Below are 13,291 nucleotides of genomic sequence, written 5' to 3'. Positions count from 1 at the left end.
TCAGGTTATCGGTGCATCTTTCCGACAGCAATCAACTGAAAGATAGTTCAGCCAGAGGTCCTTGGCACGCTAAGACCGGCGCCCGTCAGAAAATGCGGGGTCGTAGGCGCAATCAACAAATTAGATTGTCAATTTGACTGCTCTTGCTGAGGAAATGAAGTCATCTCAAATCAACGCTGATGGCCCAACAACGCTTACCAAAGCCAAGACCTACACAAGAGAGTGTGGTGACAGTTCGGGGACAGGATTTGCCTCAGTCCCTATGGTCACAGAAAGACGTTCAGGAAGCATGTTTGATGCGCTATTTCGTAGACGAACTTGCACAATGGGTGGGCGCTTACAGATCTGAGGAACTAGTAACCATTCCCTAAAATGAAACTGATGGCCTCTCCTAGTTTGATACATGTGATCCCTCCAAGCAATTTGCCAAGGTAGTTCCTCAACGGGCAGCAAATTGTCCTGCGCTCCTATATGCGATCTTTTCCGCTTCCGCAAGACACCTCAGCCGAAGTCAGCATACACGGACCAGTGAGGTATTGTGCTTGGGGAAGAAGTTACCTTTTCTTGGGGATGATGCTGCGCTAGAATACCAAAGCCTGTGTATATCACATCTCATGAGTTTGTCTGGGAATCCTGCCGAAGTGGCAGATGAGAATCTGCTGGCGGCGGCGGTAATTCTGCGCTTCTATGAAGAGGTAGATTGTATGTTCCATTCCTGTTGACACGCTTTGTGATGGCAGTGGCGGCTGACTTGGTGGCTTCAGCGCCCCTTGTAGGAGTTGACGATGAAACTTACTTGCGAGGAGTGCAAGTATTCCTGGACGCCCAGGGCGCAGCCGCAGTGAGAAACGGTGGCCTCCGACTGGCTGCATTCTGGGTAGGCATACGCCAGGAATTTCACACTTCGTTCATCAAACAGCGTATCTTCCAATTTGACCTCAGTTGCTGTGATCACTCGACTTATAGGTTACTCGACCAAGCAGATGACCCTACGTGGGCCAATCGAGTCATTTTGCACTGTGCCCACACGCTGATGTATTGTTACGATGAGAGGAGCCATACAATAAAAGAATATGAACAGCTCTGGGATTATATTCAAGGGTGGAACCGAATGGCACCACCGACATTCAACCCGATTTATTTTCGACCGCCGGATAGGTCGAAGGGCGAAGTGTTTCCAGAGCTATGGTTCTTGGATGATTGCATCGGTATAAATCAAAGGCCTTTGTGCTTGTGAACGGTCAGGGGCTCACACACCTTACACTCATAGTAACTGCCATTCAACACTGGCACCTTGCGAGGATTCTACTTACTGCATTCGATCCCAGAGTCCCCCGTCTAGGACCTGGTAGGCGAGCAGCAGTCGGTCGAAGAGAGGTATGGAATGTGTTCAATTCTAGAAGAATTTGCCGTGTTCACTCACACTCTCAGGCTGAAATCAAAGAAAGCATGTTTATACTATGTGGCATTGCTCGGTCAAACAAGACAGCTCCTGCCCTTATTACAGCATGCATGGGAGTTTCGATGTGTAAGCCACCTATTTGATGGGAGAACTGTATGCATAGTTCCAACCTAATATTAGTTGAACAGGTGGAGATCGAGTAACGGATCGTTTGGAGCAAGAAGCACTACTCGGCATCTTAACCATAACCGAAGAGACCCATGCATTATCAACTACCAAGGCACAGATACAGCTTCGAGCGGCTTGGGGCTGGACTAATTCCGACGGATAATTAGCATAGCTTGGTGTAGATATATATATAAGACGCCTACCCAGATCATCACGAGAGTACAGGTGTATGGTAGACCAAAAGCCATTGACATTGTAGTTGATAATATAGCAACGGAGGTGCTGGTACTAAGAGAGAAACCAAGACTCTACAAAATAAAGTTGAGAGAACATACCAACCAAACACACCAGGTTCAGGCTACTGCTGGTCCGAGAACTATGTAGTGTCTCTGCGTGTCACAAGACGCGTGGTTCGAATCCCGCTCGTATCATATATATATATGCCTTTTTCCTTATCCTACCTACTATATCATAGGTCACATTATATTAAACTGGAGTTTGGAATCAAGAATTACCATCTTTACCAGAGTTGACATCCGATGTATGTATGGTACAATATGTAGTACTCCATATGTGCATACATTTATTAAATACCGTACCGTACGGAACAAAGATTCCTCGGCTTCCCCAGAAAATCGGGGGATGATCCGTTCACATGTCATTCCCCCAGCTTCTACTGCGACAAACAATCATCCCTCTTTCTTTCTATCTCTCTCTCTCTCTCTCTCTCTCCGCCTTCTTCTCCAACCTCCCCCGAAACAGGGTGACACTATACCCCCCTTCCTCAACTAAGTTATCCACTTTATGGCCATGTTATCCCAAGTTGACTCTGGCTGAAATAAATTCTGCCCATCTTGCGCGCGGCGGCTTCTTTCCGTCGCGATGGCCGCTCAATCGAAACTACTTCCTCCCGAACGATCGCTTCGGCAGATCCTCTCAAGCCTAACTACTTTGTACCTGCGCCACCGCACTGGGATTTCTCGCACAGTCTATCTAGCCCTCTTCGCAGCTTTAGCGAAGCGCATTCATAATGCCATCTCCGAACAGAAAGCAGCTTCCCAGCAACAAGTGGAGTTGCGGCGGCGTCCGGGCACCAGCAGTATCGGGGATGGCGGCGACCGGCCGCGGAAGAAAGTTGGGGTCAACCGCGAATTCTTTCGAAATCTATTTCGGTTGCTGAAAATAGTGGTTCCCAGCTGGCGGAGTAAAGAGCTACGGTTACTGGCCGGCCACAGTGTCTTCCTGGTGCTTCGAACGTTACTCAGTCTATACGTCGCTGAACTAGACGGGAGACTGGTGAGTAACCTGGTGAGAGGGAAGGGGAAGGACTTCCTACTGGGCCTTGTGTGGTGGATGATTGTTGCCGTACCAGCAACTTTCACGAATTCCATGGTATGTCGTGCGCCGGTTCTGGTCCACTCTCACGCAAGTGAACTACACCAACTAACGTCATTGAACCCTTCTAGCTTTCTTATCACCAATGTAAACTTGCCCTCAGTTACAGGAAGCGCTTGACAGATTACATTCATGACAAGTACTTGAGCAACATGACATTCTACGCGATCTCTGCGCTGGATGACCGAGTCAAAAATCCCGATCAACTCATCACGGTAGACGTGTCTCGATTTTCTGACAGCTTGGCAGAGCTGTATTCCAACCTAGCCAAGCCAGTTCTGGACATGGCAATCTATAATTATTCCCTCTCAAAGAGTGTGGGCGGGGAAGGCCTCTTTATTATGAGCCTACTGGTTCAGTTGTCAGCTAACGTCATGCGTGCGCTAACGCCACCATTTGGAAAATACGTTGCTGACGAAGCCCGCTTGGAAGGAGAATTCCGGTTCCTCCACTCGAGGTTGATCGACTATAGTGAAGAGATTGCCCTATATCACGGCCACGAGGCGGAGAAGGATACTCTAGACAAAGGATATTTCACGCTAATTAAGCACGTGAATCGCATTTTACGGAGACGGTTATACCACGGCTTCATGGAGGACTTTGTCATCAAGTATTTCTGGGGAGCCTTGGGATTGATCCTATGCAGCATTCCAGTTTTCTTCAGAATTCCAGGTCAAATCACTCAGACCATGGGAGACCGTACGGAGAGTAAGTAGGGACTAAGGCTGGTATGCGAGACTGAGCTAACACCAATTTAACTAGGTTTTGTTACGAATAGGAGGATGTTGCTTTCCTCTTCTGATGCCTTTGGCCGCTTGATGTTCTCATACAAAGAGATATCTGAACTAGCCGGCTACACAGCCCGTGTCGCGTCATTGCTGGAGGTCATGGACGACCTATTAGCTGGACGCTTTGAGAAGAAGCTGGTGTCTTCTGCATCGACCGAGGAGAATGCAGCTGTTTTGTCCGGTCGGGGAGAGGTAGAGGAGAGCGACTCGATCGAATTCACCGATGTCCCGATCGTCTCGCCTAACGGGGATGTTCTGGTGCGGAAGCTGTCATTTACTGTGCACCCCGGTGATCATCTTCTAATTGTTGGTCCAAATGGATGTGGCAAGTCATCTTTGTTTCGGATCCTGGGCGGCCTGTGGCCTGTCTACGGAGGCAAGGTAAAGAAACCTCGATTTGATGAGATCTTTTATATTCCGCAACGACCATACTTGTCCCGCGGAACCCTTCGCCAGCAGGTCATCTACCCAGATGGACTTCGCGAAATGCGTGCTAAGGGCGTTACTGACGACGATCTTTATGATATACTCTCCATTGTTGAGATCGCATCAGTTGTTGACCGCCCTGACGGCTGGGACGCAGAGGAGGAATGGCGTGATGTACTCTCAGGTGGACTACAACAGCGCATTGCCATGGCAAGACTCTTCTACCATCGACCCAAGTTTGCCATTCTCGATGAATGTACTTCATCGGTCACTATGGAGATTGAAAGGGTCATGTACGAGACTGCCAAGAGATTAGGCACAACCCTGATGACCGTATCCCACCGTCGCAGCCTCTGGAAATATCACAAGAAGATTCTGCAGTTCGACGGCCAGGGAGGCTACATTTTCACAGGTCTAGACTGGGAACGGAGACTGAAACTAGAAGAGTAAGCTGCGCCTATCCTTGACTACCCCCATTCTCACAATAACTGTACAACACCGAGACTAACACTGTATTTATAGTGAGAAAGAAGAGCTCGATCTTCACCTCCGGGCCGTTCCAGAACTTCAAAGGCGCATTGCTGAACTAAATGCTTCCTAAGCAAACTTTCCATCTCATTCATATACTGTTCCATCTTGTTCTGGGATCTTTTCGAATCACGCAGTCTATACCCTCCCCCTTCCCCATTCTTCCCCTTTACCCCTGAGACATGATATATGAAGCACACTTTTTCTATGTTGAGCATTTTAGCGAACGTACAGATGTACGTTTAGTGACAATTGCCTTCGTTGGCTATGTTGTGATTTGTTTCATAGATACTTGCAGTTCGCGCTAGTTCGTCCACTACCTAGTGGACCAAATGAGAATAAGAGGTTAGAAGAGAGCTATAGGCGCAGTCATCCGACTGTTGTAGTAAGATCATCATCATGATGGGCCTTTCTTTCCTCGTTGTCTCTACACTACTTGCGTGTTGCTCGTAGGGAGTAATGATAGGTGCCGGTGAGGAAGAAAGCCTTAGTGATAAAGAGAGAAAGAATCAAATAGAAATCATACTGTGTTAAGGCAACTATGGAGCTAACAGTCAAATAATAGTAGCAATTTGTATGCAGAAACTGTGTTGTCGTCATTCTCATCTTGAACACTAATCATTGTTCAATAATTATGATTAGAACTGATGCAAGTCACAGACAGGGGTTTAGGTGCATTAGAAACATGAACCTCAAAACCGAAACATACTGGAAGAATGCAGGAAAACAAAGGGGGAAAACTGCAGTTATATCTGGATGTATTGTACGCACTCGATCATTCTTTCACAGCGAGAGGCTCTATATTCCAGATTCCATCCGCATATTCGTTGATGACACGGTCCGTGGAGAAAAAGCCCATGCGTGCAACACTGGTAATGGACTTGGCTATCCACTCGTCTTGGTTCCGAAATGCCTCATCGACCATTTCCTGAGTTTTTACATACGAGTTGAAATCGTCGGATACAAGATAGTAGTCACCGTGCTCTGCAATGGATGCAATGAGCGCAGAGAAGTCGTCGGCATTTCCGAACGTGCCACTTCGGATGGCGTCGAACACCTTGGCAAGCTGAGGGTCGAGTTGAAAGTCACCATAGTAGTGGCGGTGACGTAGTTCCTCGACATCTTCAGCTAGATTTCCAAAAAGGAAAATGTTTTGTTCGCCGATCTCGCGAGTGATTTCGATCTAGACAAGAGTTACGACAAGTCAATCACAAGGGTCAGTTGTATACAGATGGACGCAGGGGTCAAACATACGTTGGCTCCATCACACGTTCCAATGATAAGGCCACCATTGAGTACAAACTTCATGTTACTGGTACCACTACCTTCAGTACCAGCGGTTGAGATATGCTCGCTGATATCCGAGGCGGGACAAATTATCTCTGCCTTGCTGACATTGTAGTCCTGAATAAATATTACCTTCAAAAGATCACCGATTTCCGGGTCAGTGTTTACGACTGATGCGACATTGTTGACAAGATGGATGACAGTTTTAGCCATCCAATACCCCGGGGCTGCCTTGCCACCAATAATGGATACTCGTGGCAAGACTTTCTTCCTTTCTTCCGGAGACATGGACTTGATAGTCAGATAGCGATGAATCACCCCGAAGATATTGAGTTGCTGACGCTTATACTCATGGATACGCTTTACCTGGATGTCAAACAAAGCGGTGGGATTGACACTATAGCCGGTAGCGTCTTTGATATGCTTAGCAAGACGGATTTTGTTCGCGGTTTTGATTTCCGCCCACTCCTTTCGAAAGTTTTTGTCATCGACAAAAGCTTCGAGCCTATCTAAAAGCGCTAAGTCTGTCAGGAAATGGTATCCGCCAAGCTTAGTGGCGATCAGGTCCGACAACCGCGGGTTGGCCTGGTGCAACCAGCGGCGCGGAGTGATCCCGTTCGTGACGTTGGTGAACTTATCAGGTCCATAAACCTGGACAAAGTCTTTGAAGAGCGTTGTCTGTAACAAGTCGGAGTGGAGTTCGGCGACACCATTAACTTTGTGGGATCCGACAATTGCAATATGAGCCATCCGGACCATCTTCGGATGTGATTCTTCAATGATTGACACCCGCGACAGTAGGTCCCTGTCATTGGGGAATTTCTTCTCTACCGTCTGTAGGAAGAACAAGTTGATATCAAAGATAATCTGCATGTGCCGTGGGAGTAGCTTTTGCACCAGAGGGACAGACCATTTCTCCAGCGCTTCTGGCAGGACTGTATGGTTAGTATATCCGAAAGTATTGGTCACTATTTTCCAGGCCTCATCCCACGTGAGGCCTTCTAGATCAACCAGGATGCGTTGCAGCTCGACAATAGCCAGTGTCGGGTGTGTATCATTGAGTTGGATTGCTATCTGATCCGGGAATTCTCTCCAAGCTCGCTTCGTCTTCTTGAATCTTCGAATAATGTCATGCAACGATGCAGCACACCAGAAGTACTGCTGCTTCAGTCTGAGCTCTTTGCCCCTTTCAAGGTTATCATTTGGATAGAGCACCGCAGAGATCGTTTCTGCGCGCTGCTGTTCCGCCACGGCATTCTCGTAATCTCCAGCATTGAACTTCTGGAAATCAAATTCCCCACTACTCGCTTTGCTTGACCATAATCGAAGATTATTCGTAGTAGAAGTTCCATAGCCAGGAATAGGTACATCGTACGCTACTGCCTGGACAGCTTCGCCGTCTTGCCATGAATGAACAGTCTTACCGTTGTCATCTTGATATTTTCTCACCCAGCCATAAAACTGAATATCGACGGCAATCTCATGTCGGGGAAATTCCCAGGGATTGAAGTCGAGCCAATAATCAGGAACTTCCACTTGGTATCCATCCACGATCTCTTGTTTGAAGATCCCGTATCTGTAACGGAGCCCATATCCCCAGGCCGGGTAGTTCAGTGTTGCCAGGCTATCAAGCAGGCACGCTGCTAGACGCCCTAAGCCTCCGTTTCCGAGGGCGGCATCATGTTCTTGGTCAATGACATCCTCGATCCGAAAGCCGAGATTCTTCAAGCCATCTTCACTATGCAGTTAGCATTTGTCTCTTATCTCGAGCTTGCGTATTCAGGTCATCGCATACCCCTAGCCGCGTCCTTCATGCCGACATTGAGCATAGCATTGTCCAACGCTCGGCCCATAAGAAACTCAAGAGAGAGATCTAGCAGCAGATTAGCTGTGCATCCGTGGATATAGCAGACCTAGAAGCATTTCATGGCACACTTACAGTACACCCTCTTCTGGTCTGCAGAACTTTGCCGCTGCTGGGTCTTATTCCAATCGATGATCAGGCGGTCACGGAACGCAAGTGCAGTTCCCGAGTACGCAGCGCTGTTGTTGTTGTTATTTGGGGGTCTGAAAGAATGCATGGAGCTACATGAACATACAGCTCATCACAGTTGTAGAGCGAACGAGCCAAGGTAGTCTCGACGTGACGGACCAGCTCTTGCTATATCGCTGTTAGAAATGGTTTCATGTACCTTAGCAGGCCGTCACATACTTCAAACTCATCTTTGTTCGTAAAGCCACTGACAGACTGCAGCCAACATGATTTAGTACGGAAGAGGACCACAACCTCGGATGACAGTCAGTATGTCCGCCTTACATGCTTTCTCCAGCTAAAGACGAAGTCTAATCAGTCAAGACCAGTCAACCATGGTACACATGCCACTTACGCTTCTCTCAGAGGCTCAGGGATGCTGGCCTCAACACTCTTGATTTCTGCTGGCGCTAAGCCAGTATAAGTCCGTTTGTGCTTTGGACGGCTAAAGCCAGGGCCAATAGGACCCTGAAGCTCTGACACAGGAGCACCGACAGATGGTTTCCTCTCCCGGCGTGCTTCAGACATGGTTGCCCAGTTACCAAGGTGATACAGGGACGACGTGGGGCTTGGAAGGTATGGCAGGGTCAGGCTGAATGAGGAACGGGTAATTTGAGAGATGCCAATTGAGGGAAGTTAAAGGAGGGGGAAGGAAAAGCTAGCCAGGCAACTTAAGAAGAGGAGAAATGATGGATGGAGGGGAAGGTGGCAGCAGACAATGAGACAAGGGAAGAGGGGAAGGAAGAGGTCAGAGCTTCAGTTCGTTCTCGAACTGCAAGCACACCCCGTGACGAGACCTCGAAATGGGCACCATCAATCAGTTGAAACTTCTCAATGGACGATCGTAGCGGAGATTGGGAATGATTATCGCATTGGATCCCGGTTGTTGTTGTTGTTGTTGTTGGTTGTTGTTGTTGAAAGCTAGGAACCGGTTTCAATCCCTTCCAGATGGTAACCTACGCCACCCATTGGGAGGGTTGTCTAGACCAGTCTGTTTAATCGTGCCATTGAGGTCCACGGATTATCCGGAATGGCCCTTCAATTTTCTGTCGTGTCACCGTGTCGAAAATAGATACAGATATACCATAAATACTACTATATCTAGGACAGAAGTGTGTTGATGGCTAAGGTATACTTTTCGTGGTGGAACACTTGATATTTCCGTCAGGTAGAAGTGATTTTTTAAATTGATGGACGTTCGGAAAAGTAATGACGCAAACACCATCTGATTGACCCTGCGGGGGAGGGAAAGCAACCCTAATTATGCCTATTAATCAACCAACCACCGAAGGTAGTAGCTTCACAGCTCCTATCATCACAGTCCGTGCGGTACTCATCAGACCTCCTGCATGTATGTGCACTGTGCACTGCCATTACCCTACTACTCTACTCCCCACAGAACCAAGGTCCAGACCCCTACCTACAACCTCTCGCTGACCCACCCTGATTTATTTACCTAATAATCGGCCGGACTTCTAAACTAGTTATCTATTGTTATTAGAGACTAACCCCATAAGAAACGGTTGTGATTATATAAACTTAACATGATACTATTCACACAATCCCACCCAATCCTCTGGCGTTTGATGCCGGTGATTCTATCGTGTCTGGGCAATCTACCATAGTCGGCCCAATAAGGGCGAAAGAAAAACCATGGGTCGGATGTTCCGCACATACCCGCGGTCCAGATCCATCCTAGCTCTTCTTGAGATTATTCGCAATGCTGTATAGTCATCGGCCCATATGATCTTTCGTAGAGGCAAACGTCTGGGAACACACCAAAACTTACTCAACAAAAGAGATGCGGCAAAGTGAAAGAACCAAGTACTAAAACATATTATAGCGCTGGAAACTGAATGGTATAAGTTGAAAAGATTGCAAGCCAGCCACCCCGGGAGTCAAGGGACCGCTATTAGATGCATAAGCTGAGGTGGATCAAAAGGGGAAAGGGGGAAACAGAAGAGACAAAATAAGAAAGGAAAATCTCAAGATGAGAGAGGATATCAAGAACCTTGGCACAAATTATATGCAAGTAGTGCTGAGACCAACAACTTTTCACTTTGAAACAAGATGCACATAGAAATCCAGGCCAATGAAAAGGGCCAAGCCAAGCCAACCGATACTTAAATGATGCAGATAAAAAACCCCTTCGAAAAAAAAAAATAAAATAAAATAAACAAGCACACCCCTCGGGAATAAGAAAAAAAGAAAAAGAAAAATAAATAGATGGATAAAAAATTGAGAACCAAGACAGAAATGACTCCATGCCGCAAAGTCCCAATGACTATGATCCAACCAAGCGCCTAGCATATTAAACTGAAACGAAGACTAGCACCGTTAACGCCGATGCCTATCCACAAAGCACGAGGGAGTATCGGGGGTGAATAAAAAGGAAAAATAGGATAGAAGGAGCGTCATGGCTGTCGGAAATAAACGTAGCTCGGTCGCCCGAAGACTCAACAGGCCCAGAGATCGCGATCTGTCCGACTCGAGATGTCTGCGCGCAGAACATTCAAATCTACAAGATACCTGAATCCTTCAAGGCATTTTGTAGAATTGTCTCCTTTACCGCAGCGAATACTAAGCGGATGTTGGTTGTATCGGTGGCTTGTGTCAAACTGGAATGAAAAGTGAAGTTAGTTGCATGTCACAGTACAGGGCATCTTCATCGAAGTTTGCGGGATGCTTACTGGGGATAGAGGTTCAGATGTGCTCGATTAACTTGGTTGAACCTCCATAGCAGGTATTTGGCGGCGCGATTCACGTCATTGCCGCCAGAGTAATCAGGAAAGTAATTGCTTAAGGGGGACCGAGGGAGCTTTTGGCGGAACAGATCGACCTTATTCAGGAACAAGATTATACTCGTTCGCATGAACCATCGCGAATTGACTACGGAATCGAACAGTACCAGACTCTCCATCATTCGATTCTTTGCAGTAAGGTTAGTAGCAAGGATGACCATTGATATCCGACAACGCTTACCTGATTACTCTCTTCCAGAAGCACTTGATCGTACTCGCTCAATGCCACACAGAATATAATGGAGGTGACATTCTCGAAACAATGGATCCACTTCTTGCGCTCACTACGCTGGCCACCCACATCAAACATGCTGCACAACGTGTAAGCGACGTCCCCAAAATAGACTATGTGAGTTCACATACTGTATGCTCAGCTGGCCCATCGTAAACCTAGTTTCATAGATACCGGTAGTCTTCGTTCGGGCGCGAAGCACATCATTTACGTTGGGTATGAAATCTGGAGATGCGATTCGCTTTGCTTCCTCAAAAAAACTAGCAGGATGCTGTCAGTGCATCTTCTTTCCGTACAACCTAGGAAGCAATGGAGCTTACTATGGAGCAGAATCCATCAAGTAGAACTCGTTCTGATGTTCCAATACTGTGGATGTGCACGGGTCATTCCAGATATACGTTATCGCCTCCCCTACCTTCGCATCCAACGTTGTGTGCGGGTCGGGGTCGATATTGTAGTCTGAAATGTATTGTACGTAGTCACGGACTTTTTGGCTCGAGGGCTCGAGGGAGAACTGGTGATAAGCTCCTACAAGGGACTTGGCGCAGTCTAGGAGGTTCTTGCAGACCGTTAGGCGATACAAGGCTAGCTCCTCCACTGTGTAGCCGTTCTGATGGATGATCTTCATTTGTTTGACAATCGTCGATTTCCCACTTTCTCCGGACCCTGATACAGGAAAACCAATGCAGTCAGACACGAAAAAACGCCATGCTAAAAAAAGAATTCCCCGAACGTACCAAGCAGTAAAATCTTGCACTCTCTCCGTAATCGCCTAGAATCCTCCTCCAGCCTGCGATCGATCGCCTGGCTCCTCTTCTTTGGCTCATTGTTTTCAGCCGGCTCTGAGCTTACACACGAACCCATGTCGAATTATATTCTAGACAGCGAACGACTAAACCATGAGCTGTCTGCGGAAGTGAACGGCATCAACCTAACACGGCCCCGACACCTTCGGGTTAGTCGTCACCAATCGGCTCCCTGTAGCTTGGAAGGAATACCGAGGCAATGGAGTGGCTAATGATCAATCAATGATTTGAAATAGACGAGAAAGGAAATGATAATAATATTCGCGATCGACGATAGGAGGCTTGACTAGGAATCGAAGACGGCGCACAGTAGCAGCGGTACAGCTGGTCTCGGATGAAGGCCTGAGCGACTGCGAGATCCCGGGGGCGGAGATCAGATGCTCGTGACGCAGGAGGTGAAACTAGGGCGTTGGAGGGCACCGGTGGAAAGGAAGCAGAAGTCCAAGCGCCTTTATCGTACTCAATATCTCTGGGTTAATACGTTGAGTTGGGATGAGGGGCGACTGGATTAACTGCGGAGCAAGAAGACGTGTGAGACTGACGAGCCGACGCTAAAAAAGGGTAGCAAAGGTCGATCGGGGGATGATGTGGGAAAAGTGGACGGATCTCGAGTGAGATAATGTAAGCAATACTAAAGTAGTCACCCTCCCCGTCGGCTAGGGAGGCAAGAAAAAATAGAATAAAGGGAACCGGGGTAAGAAAAACGAGGAAATACTAAAGAAGCGAACGTATAGGAGATTGTCAATCAGTCATGAAAAGAGGGTAGAAGGAAGGGGAGGGAAAAAGGAAGGATCGTAGGAGTGAGATACTGCTGCTGTTCTTATGACGATGAACAGTTGCTTGGGATCATTATTGGACGGTTGAGACAAATGGTAATTCTCAATGGGCGGATGTTCCCTAATCGTCATAATAGACAGATGGGGAGTGGGGATGGCAGAAAAGAGAGGAGTCCCAGTATTACCGACTTTACCTTACAGAGTATTAGATCGTACCTATCCACGGGAATAAGTGGATAAGTGGTAAAACGTGGACCGGCGAAGCTTACCGACAAAGATTTGAGGCGGTGGGATGGCATGGGATGAATAGACTAAGATGAAGGGTTGTGACGGTAATTAGGTATGGGGGGGGGAAAGGAGCCCGGTATTCGACGCTAAGATACCTCCATTTTCATTGATTGAGCTTGGAGCTTAGGTAATGATGGCCCATTCTCAGGGTGTTACTCGTTCGTAGGAACCTCTTAGTTCACGGTATTATAAGGGTCCGTGGGTAGACATTATTGTGTTTCGATCTCATCTTGCGACACATACATATATATCAAGCGTCGTCCCTTGTGTCCCACCTCAATATGATCTCTAGGACTAGGTACCATTCTCTTGGTAATTCATGTCAGGATATATGTACTATAAGAATGCACAGACATACCGTG

The 13,291-nt window shown here is 47.4% G+C and overlaps 6 protein-coding genes across 6 annotated transcripts; 3 read left to right on the top strand and 3 right to left on the bottom strand.

Annotated features, from left to right (window-relative positions):
- Positions 1-164: 164 nt before the first annotated feature.
- On the top strand, positions 165-1,863 carry BDV27DRAFT_134418 (uncharacterized protein). Its single transcript, XM_032068299.1, has 6 exons — positions 165-329; positions 396-702; positions 765-1,208; positions 1,271-1,377; positions 1,432-1,528; positions 1,591-1,863. Exons 1-6 carry the CDS (start codon positions 180-182, stop codon positions 1,731-1,733), a joined length of 1,248 nt encoding a protein of 415 aa, XP_031923602.1. The 5' UTR covers positions 165-179; the 3' UTR covers positions 1,734-1,863.
- Positions 1,864-2,311: 448 nt separating this feature from the next.
- On the top strand, positions 2,312-5,063 carry BDV27DRAFT_134417 (ATP-binding cassette long-chain fatty acid transporter PXA2). Its single transcript, XM_032068298.1, has 4 exons — positions 2,312-2,962; positions 3,037-3,673; positions 3,728-4,625; positions 4,702-5,063. The coding sequence occupies exons 1-4, from the start codon at positions 2,453-2,455 to the stop codon at positions 4,778-4,780; spliced, it is 2,124 nt and encodes a 707-aa protein (XP_031923601.1). The 5' UTR covers positions 2,312-2,452; the 3' UTR covers positions 4,781-5,063.
- Positions 5,064-5,216: 153 nt separating this feature from the next.
- On the bottom strand, positions 5,217-8,932 carry glpV (glycogen phosphorylase). Its single transcript, XM_032068297.1, has 8 exons — positions 8,382-8,932; positions 8,312-8,324; positions 8,207-8,242; positions 8,094-8,155; positions 7,934-8,037; positions 7,790-7,867; positions 5,962-7,727; positions 5,217-5,890 (listed from the first exon to the last, which is right to left on the bottom strand). The coding sequence occupies exons 1-8, from the start codon at positions 8,552-8,554 to the stop codon at positions 5,483-5,485; spliced, it is 2,640 nt and encodes an 879-aa protein (XP_031923600.1). The 5' UTR covers positions 8,555-8,932; the 3' UTR covers positions 5,217-5,482.
- BDV27DRAFT_134414 (uncharacterized protein) lies at positions 8,850-9,149 on the top strand (the record flags this gene model as incomplete). Its single annotated transcript, XM_032068296.1, has 1 exon — positions 8,850-9,149. Exon 1 carries the CDS (start codon positions 8,887-8,889, stop codon positions 9,145-9,147), a length of 261 nt encoding a protein of 86 aa, XP_031923599.1. The 5' UTR covers positions 8,850-8,886.
- Positions 9,150-9,831: 682 nt separating this feature from the next.
- On the bottom strand, positions 9,832-10,502 carry BDV27DRAFT_39675 (uncharacterized protein). The gene has a single exon (XM_032076528.1). It carries the CDS (start codon positions 10,290-10,292, stop codon positions 9,939-9,941), a length of 354 nt encoding a protein of 117 aa, XP_031923598.1. The 5' UTR covers positions 10,293-10,502; the 3' UTR covers positions 9,832-9,938.
- Positions 10,419-12,268, bottom strand: gpaB (guanine nucleotide-binding protein subunit alpha gpaB). The gene is made up of 6 exons (XM_032076527.1): positions 11,797-12,268; positions 11,380-11,725; positions 11,191-11,319; positions 11,009-11,138; positions 10,717-10,955; positions 10,419-10,644 (listed from the first exon to the last, which is right to left on the bottom strand). Exons 1-6 carry the CDS (start codon positions 11,921-11,923, stop codon positions 10,545-10,547), a joined length of 1,071 nt encoding a protein of 356 aa, XP_031923597.1. The 5' UTR covers positions 11,924-12,268; the 3' UTR covers positions 10,419-10,544.
- Between the last annotated feature and the right edge of the window lie 1,023 nt (positions 12,269-13,291).

The sequence above is a fragment of the Aspergillus caelatus genome (genome assembly GCF_009193585.1).
Source record: "Aspergillus caelatus strain CBS 763.97 unplaced genomic scaffold BDV27scaffold_209, whole genome shotgun sequence".
NCBI classification, from domain to species: Eukaryota; Fungi; Ascomycota; class Eurotiomycetes; order Eurotiales; family Aspergillaceae; genus Aspergillus; species Aspergillus caelatus.
This window is presented reverse-complemented; position numbering and strand designations above follow the sequence as displayed.